Source organism: Ovis aries, chromosome 6 (assembly GCF_016772045.2).
Source record: "Ovis aries strain OAR_USU_Benz2616 breed Rambouillet chromosome 6, ARS-UI_Ramb_v3.0, whole genome shotgun sequence".
Taxonomy (NCBI): Eukaryota; Metazoa; Chordata; class Mammalia; order Artiodactyla; family Bovidae; genus Ovis; species Ovis aries.
Genome location: NC_056059.1, coordinates 88,193,680 through 88,212,432, shown reverse-complemented (window position 1 = coordinate 88,212,432; position 18,753 = coordinate 88,193,680). Strand labels below are relative to the sequence as shown.

The 18,753-nt window shown below is 36.4% G+C and overlaps 1 protein-coding gene across 1 annotated transcript in view; it reads left to right on the top strand.

Annotated features, from left to right (window-relative positions):
- ADAMTS3 (ADAM metallopeptidase with thrombospondin type 1 motif 3) overlaps positions 1-18,753 on the top strand; it is a 291,428-nt gene that overhangs the window by 260,084 nt on the left and 12,591 nt on the right. Inside the window, exons 13-18 of the mRNA XM_042251505.1 lie at positions 1,056-1,231; positions 2,558-2,691; positions 4,312-4,435; positions 7,815-7,895; positions 9,761-9,924; positions 15,757-15,922. Coding sequence (XP_042107439.1) covers positions 1,056-1,231; positions 2,558-2,691; positions 4,312-4,435; positions 7,815-7,895; positions 9,761-9,924; positions 15,757-15,922 — 845 coding nt within the window. The remainder of the gene's footprint in view (positions 1-1,055; positions 1,232-2,557; positions 2,692-4,311; positions 4,436-7,814; positions 7,896-9,760; positions 9,925-15,756; positions 15,923-18,753) is intronic.

The following is an 18,753-nucleotide window of genomic DNA, read 5'->3' as shown; positions in this document are numbered from 1 at the left end:
ATCCAGGGAAGAGTAGTCCATGATTAAGGTTAGAGATTGTTAAAGAAATTGCTGTTTAGGAGGCTCTGGACCTGAGCAGGGAAAGCAGATCACTGTGTCCTTAGGACTAGGCACCAAGGCTGTGAGACCTGCTCTAGGAAGCACAGGCCTATCGGCAGAAGCAGCACTAACCACAGAGGCTCCCTCACTTCAGAGTCAGGAGAGGAGTGCTTCAGAGCTGAGCTGCAAAGGCGGTGAAAGAAAGACCAAGGAACTGGTGGGGGAAAAGTTATCCGTTTGTCCTCCCAGAGAAAATTTTGGAACCCCTGTTGTGTGCTTAGCGAATCTTATTTTCTGCAGGAAAAAAAAAAACAAAAACACTGAACTATCAGACTTATTAGGACAGTCTTCCTTGTGCAGGGTTTAACATTTGACACCTGTTTTCTTTGTCTGGCAGCAGGATGGCTCTGAGCACATCTTTGTACAAAGACCGAGGGTTACACCATCTGTTGCACAGGAAGAGATGATAGCAATATTCACAGAAGCAACAAAAACAATAAAGATTATAGTAGTAAGAACAGCAAGGGCTCACCACGTGCCACACTCTTTTTTAAGTGTTTTAAACACAGTAACTCATTTAATCCTCACAATTTTTCTCTAAGGAAGATAGGATTATTGTTTACATTGGATGTATTAAGAAACAGGCATAGAGCCATGATTAATGTGTCTTTGGGTTGCAAATACATGTTTTATGCATGATAAAAATATATAATTTTCCTGAGACCATATGCCTGTTGGTTGATTCTTTATACACTTTTTTTGTGCATTTAAAACATACCATTTGAAAGAATACACTGTTTTAAAATATACTGATTTGAGTTTGGGACTTCCCTCCAGCAAACCCTAGCAGGGAGAGGACAGTGCTTTGGAAAAGGGATTGAAATTAGGAAGTATGGGTCCATTCACTGGGCTGGCAGCTCAGAAGCTCTGGCTTTTTGCCCTCCAGCACTGTGCCTGTAAGCTTCAGCCACTGGACCAGAGCCAAAAGGCCTTTCTCAATGTTGTCTTTTCTTTAGGCCCATCAATGGTGGTCAGGATTGTCCTGGTGTTAATTTTGAGTACCAGCTTTGTAATACAGAAGAATGCCAAAAACACTTTGAGGACTTCAGAGCTCAGCAGTGCCAACAGCGTAACTCCCACTTTGAATACCAGAATACCAAACACCACTGGTTGCCATATGAACATCCCGACTGTGAGTAGACACCCACGCTTCTCCTGCTGTGTGGACAGTTACTTAGAGCTTAAGCTTTGCCAACACACAATCCCTTGGACTCTTGATCCCCACTTGGCAATTTAGGAAACTTGGTGCTTATAGGGGTGAGTCCTCCTGGGTTTCCAAGAATAAGGCTAATACACTCCTTTCTCTAGAGAGGTGAGAATTATGGAATAGTTCCTGGCAGGCAATACAGCCACCATCACTATTGAAAAGATGAGTGGAAAGCAATGCCTGGGAGAGATGCTGAGTTTCCTCGTGCAACTGAAATCCCTCTGCTGGGAAATGCTTCTGGAATATTGTGATCTTTCTTTTCTGAACAACTAGAGAAAATACAGTTATTTTACAATCAAGTCAGGAACAAGACAAAGAGCATTACTGAATAACAAAAGGCACTTCATAACCATACATTAGTTATTAAGAAATACACTGGGAAATTCCCCTATCATGTTTCACTCTTTAGCCCCGACTTTTCAGTTAAATCTGTTCAGATGGGAACTTCTTGACATATGTCTTATTTGGGTGAATACACTGCTGAGTTCAGTTTAAGCCTGTTTTAAAGCAAAGATGCACATGTGGAAGAATTCAGAATTGCAATGCATTATTTTGATTAATTTGAGGAAAATGAGTCACATAAATTAGATTTAATTAATGACATCCTACAAGAAGCAAAAACTGTACTAGGCCACTGTGTCAAACAAAAGAGAAACCTTTTCAGTGCTCTAAGCGTCACTAAAACTAAATTGATTTTGAATGAAATTTATTGAATAACCCTGGCTAAATCTAGGGTAGCCAGAGAGCCTGGGTTGTATGGGACCAGTCATACCAATTCATATTGTTAGGGGCTCTGCTAGTGGCTCAGATGGTAAAGAATCTGCCTGCTCTGCAGAAAATCCGGGTTCTGCCTTTGGGTCGGGAAGATCCCTGGAGAAGAGAATGGCAACCCATACCAATATTCTTGCCTGGAGAATTCCATGGACAAAGGAGCCTGGCAGGCTACAGTCCATAGGGTCACAAAGAATCAGACATGACTGAGCAACTAACACTTTCACTTCCATCCCTTTCTATGTCATTAATAGAGCTCCTTTTCACTATCTGAATTATCCCAGTTTAGATGACAAATCATAGGGTCACCCTGGTTAAAATAAATATGCCAAGTATGCGTACTTCCCCCACCACTCTTTATTTATCTATACAATTTGTTTCCAGGAAGCCATGTTGAAACTGTATATTTTAAAAATAAACTATACTATTCAAATATACCATTTTGCATAAATAGTTGACTTAATCTTCCATCTTATACAGCCAAGAAAAGATGCCACCTTTACTGTCAATCCAAAGAGACTGGAGATGTTGCTTACATGAAACAGCTGGTGCACGACGGAACGCGCTGTTCCTACAAAGACCCGTACAGCATATGTGTGCGTGGAGAGTGTGTGGTGAGTTCAGGTTGCTTCCACCGAAGCTTCCTCTAGTATTGTGTCCTTCTCCTTCTCTTCTCATTCATCGGCGTATTTTCAGAATTTTCCTTTAACTCTTTCTTATGTGAGATCACATTACAATGACAGTCTATGAATAGTTCAATAGCTCAACTAAATTTGGAAGAAATTTCACTTAATAAAATTAAACTGGTCACTGGAGAAAATTTTTCAATATTTAATTCGTTTTTCTCATTTCCAGTCAAATGCATTTCAGGGGGTTCCGGAGGCCTCAGGGCTGGGAATACAACTGGAACCATGCCTTTGCTTTGAGTATTTTATCCTAGCCATCCACTAGTACAATGCAAAGTCTTTTTTTTTTTTTTTAATTCAATGCAAGATGTGCTTTATCATCTTAAAAAACTTCTTTTTCTCCCTGTCTTACCTTCCAATTAATTCTAACTTTAAACACTAAATTCCACATCAGAACAAAAGTACTAGTGAAGATGCAAAAGCTTTTTGTCCATTCAGCCTTTTTTTATGCCATTTATTTCTTGTCCATGTTCACACGTTTAAATGATAAGGAATTATCTCATTAACTGAACATGTTGCCGCTGCTTGATTCCTTTGGACCTAGGTACAACTAAGGTGTTAATATAAAAGAATCTCCAATATGCAATGCCTCATAGTTGAACTAAAATTTCCCTGAAAGCAGAATCTGTGTTTTGTTCATCTTTCACCTCCCACAGTATCTGGGAGTGCATTGAGTATATATGTGGCATCATTTTCTCTGCTCACTCTCATCTCAAACTTACAAGTGCAGAATCATCATTACCCAACAGCCATTCACATTAAAAATCCACCCCAGTTGGACTTCCGTGGTGACTCGATGGTACAGAATCTGCCTGCCAATGCAGGAGACACAGGTTCAATCCCTGGGTTGGGAAGATCACCTGGAGAAGAAAATGGCAACCCACTCTAGTATTCTTGCCTGGGAAATCCCATGAACAGAGGGGCCTGGCAGACTTCAGTTCATGGGGTAGCAAAAGAGTTGGACATGACTTAACCACTAAAACAAACAAGGAGAGCAATTGTTTTGAACCCACTTTCCACAAATGGATGACTTCCTTGGCTTTGTTTGAATCCCTTTGCATTCTTGAATTGCCTTCTGCACCCTCTGTTCCTTCAAGTTACTTTGAAAATCTCATCATTGGTGATGTTTTGTCTCACATCCCTTACCAACTTGTAAACTTTGTACTAATGGACAATTCTCTATTTTGATTTTCTTCTTTATAAATATGAAGGCAACCAGGGAAAAACACATCCACATCTTAATTTTTGTCTCCTCAGCATCAGCTACAATATCTGTGTTCAATAAATGTTTGATGATTGACTACATATGATAGAAGCACTTCATCAGACTGAGGGAAATTTATCCTTTATAATTACCCAGAGTGCAAGTCATTTGATTTCATAATAGTTCTTTAAAAGACCAAGATATTAAAAATTAGAGTTAGAGAGGGAGTTTGGTGCCTGGCTGTGGGCTCATGATGGAACAAATGGTGTATCATGCTCCAGTATGTTGACCTTTACTTGCTTGGCACGTTAAAATGAGCTACATCTAATATCTTCTCTCCCCAGAAAGTGGGCTGTGATAAAGAAATCGGTTCTAACAAGGTTGAGGATAAGTGTGGTGTCTGTGGAGGAGATAATTCCCATTGTCGAACTGTAAAGGGGACATTTACCAGGACACCCAGGAAGCTTGGTAAGATGAGGTTCTCATGAATTCAGTATCCATGATTTGCCTTTTTTGAGACTTCTTTTAGGAATGCACCATTTTCTCTATAAACACACACACACACAATTAGCTGCTGATTTATTTTCATCCAGATTGCCTTTTAAGAAATTATTGAAATAGCTTTGCCAATCCATACTCTATGGCATCCATGATGAAAACCTATCTACTAAATTTAGATAAGGAATAAAAGAAACCAATATCAATTATAGTCATTCATTAAAATATGTTCTGTTTAATTTTATGTTTTTAATAAAATGTATTAGACCTAATTATTAGAATTAATGCTTATTTTGAATGTTTTGTTTGACATAAATTACTGATCAGAAGTTAAAAATATTCAAAACTTTAAATACAGCTTTTAAAATATTACAGTCACTTTGCTTCTTTTAAAAGTGAACAAGTTTATCCTATTTATAAAACTATAAATCTTGGGTTCATATTTCAGTTAATATTTATAATTTTATATTAAACAAGTTTGAGGTACATACAACAAAAAATAACCTGAGGTATAATTGCTTATGGTTTGAATTTCTGTGCTTGTTACACAGTCAATGGCCTGGACTTTGGCATATGGTAAAGGTTCATTAGATGGAACCAAAGCAACAAATAATATGCAGCATTATTAGTATTTTCATAATTATACATTGGAATTTTCACAAAAGATTTAGATACAAACATGGATTACTGAATGATTTCTTTAAGTTTGGAACAATTATTATTCAGTTATTCAACAAACATTTATTGAACAAAAGTTTGTAAGAATTCAACATTTAAAGATTAATTCAGTGTGAAGCTTCCCTTGAAAAGCTTCTCTTACGTCCAAGATATAGTCTCTTACAGAATAATAGAAAACAAGATAAAACAAAGACAAAGATTTGGTTTACATTGAACACATTGTCATTGCAGTAATTTTTCCTTTTAGAAAAATAAGAAACTGTATATAAAAGAAAAAACTAGTCTTTATCCAAATGCAATAATTCTCTTAGTTCTTTTTACTCCCATTATCCCCCAGTCACCCACCTCAAGCCATTTCTACACATATCAGCTTTGCTGTTTGATATATTTAGGACAGAAGTAGGTGATATATTTAGGCAGAAGTAGGTGACTATATTCTAATGTGTTTTCCTTAGGTATGCCCTACTCTAGTTACTGATATCTTTGCTATTCCTCTGCGATAATTTACTACAGTTTGTACTTTGAAAATTGTAAAAAGCAAATATTGCCATTTCTGGCTGATGGTATTATTTTAATAAAGCAAACAAAATTAGAATTATATACATAAATTATATGCATTTAGTAGAGTAACATGATTTTCTCCATCTTAATGTGAAATAATTTACTGTGCTTTATTGCAGTTATGAATTATTCATTTTGGTATAAAATAATTATTTTTTCTTATTTCCAGAGTGAATAAATGTAAACAAAATGGTTTTTACCATTGTTGTCCTCTCTATATTATGTGTAATAAAAGGTAGTAGTACTTTTTTTTTTCAGATACCTCAAAAATTATGCTAAACCTCCAAATTAAGTTCAGAAGAAGAGAGGAAAGCTTTCAGACTGTTCCAAGATAATCTAACATCTATTTTTTTGCACTAATACTATCATCATAGTTATTCAATAGACTAATTAACCTTTTCCAACAGGGAAAAATTTAAGCAAGAGATGCCATAAAGAACTCAAGTTGCTGGAAAATGAAATCTGCAAGTATTCGACTTCAAATCACCTATATCATTTCTCGTTCATGCTTAGTCTTACTTTCATTGACTATTAACAGTTTATTGGCATTAGCTAACTGTTATAACTGCATTTTGACTTCAATATATATGATTATGAAACATATTTTATATGTTACCTAATAAAATTATACAAAGCTTATAGCATAGTCAATGAAACAGCAAGACTTGGATAAATGAACTCTCTACTAATTAAAGACGTTCTATTTAAGGGAAGACAAGAGGAGCCTTCACTTTACCCAAAGGAGCTCGTAGTGTTTCTCTTGCTGAAACAAGGGAAGCTAAAAATGTATTGGGTAAGTTGTAGCAAACTGCAGAAAGATGGGCATCCATAAATGGCATCAAGCTGTTTTGCTACCCTTGGTATCTTAACCACATTACTTCCAGCTGCTGATACTCAGGCAAACATGGTACGTTTCATGTACTGATTATCACCCAGGCTCAGGTGCTGAAAACCCTGACCCCAAAATGACCACTCCACTTAGTTAAGACACTAATAAATATTATTTAAAAAGTCAGGTAAATCTACCTATAGGTAATCATTGTCCATATAGAAATGACCAAAAAACAGATTTCTTTCTGACTCCACCAGCAATTTTGTATTTATAACTGGATTTCTGTCAATAGTTACAATGTATGAGTTATAGGTTTCATAATGTAATGAAGGTATAAGTTGCATAATCTTCCTATATTCATTTTTGATGGAAATGAGAAGAAACATTTTGGTTTCTCTATTTCCCCTGACTATTGTTGATTTATAGTTAGGACCTTAATTCTAAATGATCTTAAGATAATTTTTCAGTTCAGTTAAGATAACTTTTAGGACATGTGATAATACTAGGAAGGTTTATTATACAGGACAATAGGACCTTAAAACCTAAGACAACCTATTTAGCATTTTGGTTTGTAGTTTCTCAATTAGAAGGTTGAACTTAGGATCAGTGTAAAGTTACTGTGTGACATAACTTGCAGATGTTTTCCAACCAATCTACAAAATATATTTTACAACATTGCCATTTATAACTGTGTAAAGCCTTAAAAGTAGTTGCTAATCACGATAAAAATGAAAACTACTCACAGGTTTTTCTTTTGTAATTTCTTTAGAATAGAGCAGGCTTTTAAATCTGAAGCTATTTCATTAATTAGAAGTTTAGCTATCTCTACTTGCCACTTAGACTTTTAAAATAATATATAGACCAATAAAATACCTCAAGAAATTCACCAACTAATCACACTATAAATGAGCCACTGTTCAAAAGGATAATTTAAAAAGCTAAAGTCGCATGGAGGGACACAGAAGAGTATACTGTTATATTTGCCTGAATTATTGGTGCCACAATTTGTAGGTCAATACAAAAGAAGTGACTAGTGGGTTAGAAACAAAATTAATTTTTTGTCAACTTGATAATTATAAAGAAAAATATGCCTCTGATCCTGTGCCAGATGTCACAAAATCTGCCAGTGCTTTGAAGTTAATTTCTGAAACTGCTTTTTTCGGTTTATGGATGCCTTCTTCTGCACGCAGGAGCCGTAAGAACGTAATGCCTGACTAACCAAGGTTGTTGCTTTTGTTTTCTTCTTTGCTTCCTCCAATATTTACTACACATGCAAAGGGTACCTTAAGATGTTTGATATACCCCCTGGTGCTAGACATGTGTTAATCCAAGAAGACGAGGCTTCCCCTCATGTTCTTGGTAAGTGTTTCTGTCTGCTGGCTGTGCTTTAACATACACTGAAATGTAGAAATGTCAAAGAAATGATGCAGAGATATAGATACATGTGTATGTGTGTATCTGTGTCCATGTATACGCATAGGTATCTATATCTATGTACACGCATAGGTCTGCAAGGTTCAACATTGTGTATAAAGTCATCATTACCTGGTTTGCGTTGGTCATTTCTCCCAACTATTCTTTCTTTATAATAAGAAATATTCACAACTAGAGTTTTAATTTCTGGTGAAACCTGATTTGGTTCATTAGGACATGAAGGAAAAAATAATTTGGTAAGTGTGAATTTGTTACACATTTTTATTCTGTTATTGGGAGATGAGAAAAAGTAAAATATTAATAAAATGCACTAAATTAAGGAATAATATCAGAAAAATTTGCCATATTTGTTGACAAATTAATTCTGATATTTTGGTTGATGCCATACTGTATGCCTCTTCTTTTAGTGCATTTTAAGTTCTTTGACTGAAAACCAACCACATCCAGGTTGTGCTAGTCCAGTAAAAAGTGTCCTGATATCTGTTATGTGTCCAGTTTGACTGGCACATGCAGATTCGTTTTCTGCATGCTTTCTTTTTATTATCTGCAAATTATCCTGTTTATAATTTCCAAAAGAAGATTTTTTTCCTCCTTTCTATATTAGAAGATCATGTAGAAATGTCATTCTAGAGGAGTTTATATTTAAAGTAAATGCACAAATGTAAACACAGCTTTCACATATTCCTTGAGCCGTTAAATCACTAAGATTTCTGAAACTGACACATCTGTCAAACCTGTGAAAATACATAGTAAATTGCTTTTCTAAATACATGTAACTTCAAAATGTATTGGGTTTTTTTTATAGTGTTACATGGAATTTTTTCTCAGTATTTAAAATATATTTACTATTAGATTCCAAAATAGTCCTACTAGTATTTAAAATATATTTACGACTAGATTCCAAAACAGTCTCCACTGTCTAGCTGCAGTCCTTTATCCCATAATTGGAATTCCCTACTTTTTATTCTGGAATTCAGATTATTATCTTTGGAAAAATTAGTTTAAAATCTCAAGAGAAATAAATGTATTTAACTAAAATTACTCATGTTTTCTACACATTTTTAGTAATAGTAATAAATTTTGAAATTTTATTTTCTAATATCATTAAATGCTAACATACCTCCAAACTTTAAAATCCCATTTGTTATTTTTATTCATTAGAGAAAGCATTTTATTTAGTAATATATAGTAAATCTGTAATATATTACAATTTCTGTCACCAGTAAAGAGCTTTTCCTGACCATTTTAGTAGGTAATAGGACTTTAGAATTTTATAATTGTCAGGACTAATTACTTGTTGGCCTAAAAATTAGTTCAACTGTTTTGAGTACCTCTAATATTTTGACTTAACTTGAAAGAGCTACACAGTAAAAATAAAATAAAATAAAAAAGGCATTATGTTGTATGCTGTCCTAGTATAAATCATTTGTATTACTTGTTGTAGAATAAGCCATTATTTTAAAAATATTTCCAGCTTCCTGAGGAAATGTATGGGATGAATGAGTTAGAAAGTGTTGACTGCTTTGGCAGTGTTTTCGAATGGGAATATTTGTTAATTTTTATTTTCTATATCACCATCTTGCCACTATTTTTAACTGGTTAGGAAGGCTTCTTGAGAATTTTGAATGCCTACTGAATGAAGTATGAGTCCTATCAGAAGTAACACTCATTTTAATTGCTTTGATACGCATAAATACAGTCTTTCGTTTATAGGCGAGAGACTTAACTGTGAATCTTCAAAGCTGTAATAAGATAAAATGTATGCTGGTTACTCATCTTTCTTTCCTTAGCAATTAAGAATCAGGCTACAGGCCACTATATTTTAAATGGCAAAGGGGAGGAAGCCAAGTCAAAGACCTTCATAGATCTTGGTGTGGAATGGGATTATAACATTGAAGATGACATTGAAACTCTTCACACCGATGGACCTTTACATGATCCTGTTATTGTTTTGGTATGTGGCATTGCAGGCTTACTGTGTAGTTGTTTTACTTTGTATTTTTATAATTAATCTATCTCAATTACAATTAATTTTATAATTAAATATTTAATATAATTAATTAGAATTAATTTTATTTACTTGCTTGTTTTTAATAATTCCATTTATCCTTGCTCTTTATTCTTTGGGGAAGTTTGTCGTATCTTTTATTATATATACATTATAAATGAAATACAGTATTATTATCTTTGATTTTAGTAATCGGTTATCTTTTAAAGACAAGGAAAGAAAAAATAGATTTTTATATTTACTCACATATTTAGCATTGTTGATGCTCTTCATTTTTCCTGGTAAATCTGATTTTCTATTTAGTACCCTTCACTTTTGATATAATGAACTTCCTTTAACATTTCTTGTGCTATGGGTATGCATGCTAGCAAGTTACTCTCTCTGCTTTCAATTCTTGGAAAACATCTTTATGTCACTCTATTCTTAAAGGATATCTTCACTAGAAATAAAATTGGAAGTGGCTAGCTTGTTTGTTTTTTTCTCAGCACTTTAAATATGTTTTTCTATCATTGTAGAGAGGTCCAGGAATTTGGGGTTTCATCTAGGAGAGATATGACTATGAGGTGGCACCCAAACATATTGTTCAGGTGATGCCTTAGCAGGTTTGCATGTGAGGCCACCTTCAGGAAGAAGACAAGGGCAAAGGAACTTTTGGAGGAAGGGAAACTCAAGAGGAGATTATGTGTCCAGGTGATGTTGCCTAGCAGCACAGCGGGGAGACTCCAGGTTGGAGAGCTTCCAAAGGCAGCAGCAGCAGCAGCTTGGGATCCTGATAACCACAAAGTCTTATTTATAATTAGTGGATTTGGGGTCCAGTTTCATAAGGGTATGCAAAGCAAACAGGCTCTGTTCTTCAGTTGCTCAGTCATGTCTGACTCTTTGTGACCCCATGGACTGCAGAAAACCAGGTTTCCCTGTCCTTCACTATCTCCTGGAGTTCACTCAAACGCATGTCCATTGAGTCAATGAAGCCATCCAACCATCTCATCCTCTGTCTCCCCCTTCTCTTCTAGATGGTTAGAAATCTACTTGTTTGGGCTCCACTTGAAACAATTGGCTATGTGAAAATCCGAGTTTGGTGCCAGTGGACTTTTGAGCTAATCAGTCTGAACTTGCTTTGTATAAATAAGCGACCTAGGGGCCAATATACAGGAGCCATCATTGACTCATTTATATAACATTTGTCTGCTCGAATCCATTGTTTATGATGAGAAGTAACCACTCCAGTGTTCTTGCCTGGAGAATCCCAGGGACGGGGAGCCTGGTGGGCTGCCGTCTACGGCGTCGCACAGAGTCGGACACGACTGAAGCGACTTAGCAGCAGCAGTTAGCAAGCTTCATTTAGGTTGCTGCTGTGCATTTAGTGTGTCAGTATTCTCTGGCTGCATTTTACAATTTTCTCCTTATCTTTTTGTCTTGGACGGTTTGTAATTTGACTGAAGCATGCTTAGTTTGTGATGTTCTTTGTATGTATCCTGCTTGGGGGTCACCAAGTATCGTGGCTCTATAGATTGATGTTTTTCACTAAATTGAGGTAAATTTTCCATACGTCTTCAAGTTTATTTTTCCCCCATCTCTCTCTTTCTATTCCTGGGACTCACTTACATGTATGTTAAAACAGTTGGAGTTGGTTCACAAGACTTATGAACTGTGTTCATCCTTTTGTAATCGCTGTCTTTTCTCTGTCCTTCAGATTGGCTAATTTCTATTGAACTGTGTTCAAATTCTTTTACTGTCTTATGTGGTCTCCAGTCTGCCACTGAGCCCATACAGTAAAGTTTTCATGTCAGATAGTGTACTTTGTTTTCTAGAATTTCCTTTTTTTTTTTCTTTTCTTATAATTTCCACTTTTCTGCTGAGATGTCCATATATTTTCACTATGTCCAACTTTTCCTCTAAGTCCTGAGACTTCATATTGCCTGATTTTGTGGGCTCTTTTTTTTTTCCTTGATTATAGTTCACATTGTCATACTTCTTATACTTTTTTTATTGTACACTGAGCATTAGAGATGGTGAGCTGTCAGGCCTTTAGTTTACCTTGCCTTCCTTAAAAGCACTGGGTTTTATTCTGTCTGGCAGTTAATTTATTGTCAGTTTCCACTGATCTTGGAGGCTCGGTTTTCCTTTCTGAGGGTTGATCTGTTTCAATTTTTTTCTTATTCTTATGTCTCGGCTTTCTGGGGCCATAACTGCATGTCTGAAGTGCTGGGGAGGCCATGAGAGCACCAAGGGCCCTCATCCCTGCCTGTCCTGAGGCACCTCTGTCCTGCTCCCAGCCCCATGGCAGCCGCTCGTTGGTAGATAGCATGGTTTCTTGGCCTGGGCAAGCACAGGCCAGTCCTCTATGTAGAAAACCCATGCAGCTTTCTGGACCACCCTCTCTGAAGCCCTCTTTTCTTTAGCGCCCGTGTCTCTGAAAGCCCCAAACTCCCCACTCCTCAGCTCAGTGAGACACTGACTTGGCTTGGGTTCCTGCTCTCCATACCAAGGTCCAGACCTGGCCCTGTCCAGAAGCCAGTACTTCTCCTCATGGAGATCATTATCATTTGCCATGTTATTCATTGCAAGAAAAAAAATTCTCTCAAATATTGTATCTAGTTTTATTATTTTTAATATCAGGAAGGCAACTCTGTTACTTCCTCATGAATGAAAGCAGAAGTGATCATTTTGACTTGAAATATATTGTTAGATTCTGCATACCAAACCAATATTTATTGGATTCCCTATAAAAATATTATACTAAGCTAAAATAAATCATCTCACTAAATTTCAAATCTTTTTTCATTTGAAAATTATTTCTGCTTGATAAAGTGTCTGTTCAGATCTTTTGTCCATTGTTAAAGTAGGTTGCATTTTTCTTTTTAACTTTTCAGTTTTTTTACATATACTCAATATATAAATCCTCTATGAAATGTGATTTTTCAGATATTCTCTTCTAATATGTAGTTTCTTTTCCTTCTCCTAGCAGTGTTCTCCATAAAGAAAAATATTTTAACTTTATTGAAGTCCAATTTATCAATTTTTCCTTTTATGGATCAAGACGTTCTTATTATATATGGTTGTTTTTTCTTTTTTCTTGATCCAGGATCAAAATTCGTTTTCTTCTTTTTATTGTAACTTTTATAGTTTTACATTTAACCATTTTAATTTTATTAACCATTTAAGCTAATTTTATACACACTTTGTCTGCATTAGGGTCTTAGTTTTGTACATGGATATCCATACATTATCTATTCTTATATAACAGATCACCCCAAACTTGGTGGCTGAACACAAGCAACATTATTATCTCATAGTTTCTCTGGGTCAGGAATCTGGGAATAGCTTCCATGACTAGTTCTAGCTCAGGGTATCTCATGAGGATGCTCTCAGATGAGGCTATAGTCACCTTAGGGCTCCACTGGAGAGAATCTTCTCAGTTCCCAGTTCAGTCACATGGCAGTTGAAAGCCCTTGGAAGACTGCTCCCAAGCTTCTTCACATGGATGCTTAAATAGGATGCTAAAGTGTCCTTCTCACATGACAGCTGTCTTCCAGAAGTGAGTGATTCAAATGATCCAGGAAGTGAGAATGCAACCAAGACAGAAGTCAGTCTTTTTAACCTAACCTTAGAAATGACATCCTTTCACATCTGCTGCTGTTTGCTAGAAGCAAGCCACTGGTCCAGGATCCACTGAAGGAGAGAAGAATTCAGCTCCACTTCTTGAGAGAGAGAAAGTGTCAAAGGACTTGCACACACATTTTTTAAGCCACCAGTGTCCAGCACCATTTGTTGAAAGCAATGTCCATTCTCCATTAAGTTCCCTTTTCATCTATGTTACAAGTTAATTACCCAAATTTATGTGGGTTTATTTCTGGACTCTCATTCTGTTCCATAGGTTAGATAATTTTGTAGGAAAATACATATCAATCAAATTTTATTTAGATTATTTTAAGTTTGATTGGTTGGTGATCAGAAGCTCTATTTTACTCATATGTAATTACATTGCATCCTTCTCCAGCATCACAGGTGTCTGGCCTCAGAGCCTTCTTGCAGGGCTTCGCCAATAATATTAGAGTGACCCCAGGGAGCCATGTGTAATTGATACAATCCTGTAAAAACTACATGAAAGTCAAGAAAAAGTATTTATAAAAAAGAGTGCTTTGCTAGAAAAGTAAAGATCACATAAAAAGCTGAGAATACACTTACAAAGTTTATTATAAAAGGATTAATATTTCTATTGCTTGGATTACATGAAAAAAAGAATATGTATAACAATAAAATAAAGAGGATCTGACATGAACATACAATGCATGGTGGACAAAATACAAGTGACCAATAAACTTAGGAAAATTAATCTTTACTATTTATCAAATAAATAGCAATTAAAATAACAATTTTTTGCCTATTCAGTTAACAAAGAGGAAAATGATTTAATATACAGTACTGAATGGGAGCACCTTCATATACTTTCATTATGAAAATAATCATTGTTTTAACTATTCTGAAGGGCCATTCATTGGTCTATTATGAGAACTATAAAAATGTGTTTGTACCCTTTACCACATTAAGGAAAATCAGAAATTATCACAAAAATGGGGATAAATTTTAATCAAAATATAGATATTAATTTTTCTGATTAAATAAGGTACACTAGGATTAAATGGGCTGCCCAGGTGGAATAGTGGTTAAGGATCCACCTGCCAGTGTGGGGGATGCTGGAGACCTGGGTTAGACCCGTGAGTCAGGAAGATCCCCTGGAGTAGGAAATGATTACCCACTCTGGTATTCTTGCTGGAGAATCCCATGGACAGAGGAGCTTGGCAGTCTACAAAAAGGCTCTACAGAGGAGCTTTTGCAGTCCATGGGGCTGCAAAGAGTTGGACACGACTGAGTGACTGAACTGGAGGAGGCAATGGCAGCCCACTCCAGTATTCTTGCCTGGAAAATCCCATGGACAGAGGAGCATGGTGGGCTGCAGTCCATGGGGTCGCTAAGAGTCGAGCACGACTGAGCGACTTCACTTTTACTTTTCACTTTCATGCACTGGAGACGGAAATGGCAAGCCACTCCTGTGTTCTTGCCTGGAGAATCCCAGGGATGGGGGAGCCTAGCGGGCTGCCGTCTATGGGGTCGCACAGAGTCGGACACGACTGAAGCGACTTAGCAGCAGCAGCAGAGTGACTGAACATGCACTCGTGCACTAAGAGTGAACGCTATGCTGGCATTTAGAAACGTATTTTCAAAGAATATTTACTGTCTTGGGAAGTGCGTGACATGTTAAGTGAAATAAGCAAGACCAGAAAGTATGTATGTGTACACATACACACACTCACACACACACATATGCAAATATCTTGAGGTTTTATCCCCAAATAATAAAAGTGACTTTAGTTTTCTCTGGTTTAGTGGAATTATGGATGATTTTTATTTTCTTTATATTTTTTCATGATCTCTCTATTTTCTGGATGAAATATGATTCTCTTTATCACCATAACAAAAGTCTACTGTAAAGAGTAACAATTAAGTACACTCAGGAGTTACGTAACTTGAGGAACTCTAAATTGAATTTTATTGTATTTTTTAAAACTTTTTAATGTCAAGATACTTTATATATTTGCATTTTTTTCTTAGTCAAGACATACCTATACTTTAGTGATAGAAAGAAAAAAACTCTATTTTTAGAAACTACTTAAAAGTCTTCCAGTTTTAATAAGATACGTATTCTGAAATATTTGTAATTTTTCATTCAAATTTAAAACTCAGGTGATTTACATATCTATTTCATGTATACATTAGATTATACCTCAGGAGAACGATACCCGCTCTAGCCTGACATATAAGTACATCATCCACGAGGACTCTGCACCTACAATCAACAGCAACAATGTCATCCAGGAAGAATTAGATACTTTTGAGTGGGCATTGAAGAGCTGGTCTCAGTGTTCCAAACCCTGTGGTGGAGGTAACAAATTGAACCCATTTATTATACTAAAATGTAATTCATATGAAAGCCAATCTTCTTCCTTCTGCCTTAAGGATTGTGTCTAACTGAGGATACAACCTGAGAAATACCAGACATAACCAGAACTTAAATATAAAGCATTATGACTGAAATCTCAGGATCTACAAATGATAGGAATCCATTCATATCAATAGTAGACCATCTTAAAATTCCTTGGCCCTTTCCCCTTGTCTTCTATCCATGCAGTGGTACCCTTAGTCACTTTATTCTTTCCTAACTCTCCCAGACCTCGGTGTCTTTTGCTTCTTACCTTCCTTCTCCTCCACTTTTACTTTCCATACCTATGCATTTCTTTTCAGCATTAATAATGGAAGAGCTCTTAGTTGCACTATGTACCAGATACTATTTTAAGTGTTTTATATTTTAATGATGGATGGCTCTAAGAGGTTGGTACTGTTTTTACCTCTATCATACTGGTGGGGAAAGTGATGCACAGGGAAGCTCAGCACTGTAAGATACAAACCCAGGTAGGTAGCCTGGCTTCTTCGTACCTGTTTATACTGCATTCTGCTACCTGTCCGCTCTCTCTCTGGAGTAGATCCATTAAGCTCACCTCAGAGTTTCTCAGTCTGTTCCATTATCCATTCCTCTAGTTTGGAACAACAGGTGCTCCACAATGGAGCTAGCCTAGACAGAATTCTCTCATAATAGTAACACTTCATAGTTGAAAACAAGAAATTATTCATAGCAGGGAATGCCTGGGTAAATATACTTTTAAATTCAAAGATGTATTTTTAAAGGTTTTTCTCTAGAAAGGACATAAAATGTTTTTAGATAATTATTTGAAATGACACTTTAGGTACTTTCTTAGTGGTTCAGTGGCTAAGACTGCACTTTTACTGCAGAGGGCACAGGTTCAGTCCCTGGTCAAGGAACTAAGATACTGTGTGCCACAGGTGTGGCCAAAAACTAAATGAAACAAAAATGATACTCTATCTACCACAAAATGATTATTTAATTTGGATCCTCCTACTGCATCTGCCTGCAGTACAGGAGACCCAGGCTTGATCCCTGGGTCAGGAAGGTGCCCTGGAGAAGGAAATGGCAGTTTACTCCAGTATTCCTGGCTGGAAAATCCTATGGAGAAAGGAGCCTGGCGGGCTATAGTCCTTGGAGTCACAAGAGTTGGATACGACTTAGTGACTAAACCTCCACCAACCACCACTGTGTCGTCGACATCTACTTGGTCACAAGACTTTCAGATGCACCTTTTTAATATCTGCTAGATCTATTCCTCCCTTATCAGGTTTCCTTCTCGACTTTGAAAGGGAAGATTATTGCAGAAGTCTCTTAACTAGCCAACTAAATTTGATTTTCTTTTCTTCATTTCTAGGTAATTTCTTGAATGGATGAATAAATGAATGAGTAGAATTATATTCCCTGATTCAGATCCTTCTTTCTCTCAATATGTTACCCTGAAGACAAAACATAATTTATGTAATATTCTTGACCAAAGTGAAAACCTGAATCGAACTGTTAGGAGACAGATAAACCCAGACTGTGGGACATTTTACAAAACAACTGGCTTATCATCTCAAAAACATTAAAAGACGGAAAGAGATTAAAACTATTCCTATTCCATGACTACTAAATGCAACGCATGTTCTTTGACTGGAGAAACATTTTTATAGAGTACATTATAGGGCAATTGATAAATTTTGAATATCGTCTTTATATTAGATAATAGTATTATATTTGGGTTAAATATTCTGATTTTAAGAGTATATTGTAGCTATGTGGGATAACGTGCTTGTTATGAGCTATATGCTGAGGTATTTAGAAGTGAAGAATCAGAATGTTAGCAACTTACTCTCAAAAGGTTCAGCAACATTTTATATGTAAATGTATATGTGGTACTGGTTTAGTTGCTAAGTCATGTCTGACTCTTGTGATCCCATGGACTGTAGCCTGCCAGGCTCCTCTGTCCATGGGATTCTCCAGGCAAGAATATTGAAGTGGGCTGCCATTTCCTTCTCCAGAGGATCTTCCCAACCCAGGAATCGAATCCGGCTCTCCTGCATTGCAAGCAGATTCTTTACTGATATAATCTGTTTATTATATGTTATAATTAATATATATGATGTAAAAATATGTATGTCAAATATGCTGACATGGTAAAAAAAAAGGTTAATCTAGGTGTAAGGCATATTCATGTGCTTTCCTTACACTTTTTTAGATCTAAAATTTTCCAAAATTAAAAAATAATATATACATACACGTATATAATGTTTTTAAACATTAAAAAATAATATATATGTGTGTCAGTGACTCAGTCATGTCTGACTCTCTGTGACCCCATGGACTGCAGCCCTCCAGGCTCTTCTGTTCATGGGATTCTCCAGGCAAGAATACTGGAGTGGGTTGCCGTTTCCTTCTCCATTTCCCTCTTCATACCTGACCTCTAATCCAAGTCCCGCCCCCCACCCCGCCCCCCCCCACCCCCGTGCCCATCTCTTCTGTCCATATATATATATATATATATATATGTTTTTTAAACGTCCAAGTCGGTGCCTGGGGAGACCCTCAATAACTCCCTAAACATTTGTCTGGCCCACAGATCTTTTAAGACCGGATCCCATACTTCAGCCATTCAAAGAGCCCTGCAGTTTTCCATGTCATTTCATTTGCTTGGACTATTGTTCTGCTTCATTCTCTTTGTTGTTCAGTCTCTAAGTCATGTCCCACTCTTCTGGGACCCAGACACGGATACTGGAGTGGGTTGCCATTTCCCACTCCAGGGGATCTTCCTGACCCAGGGATCGAACTCATGT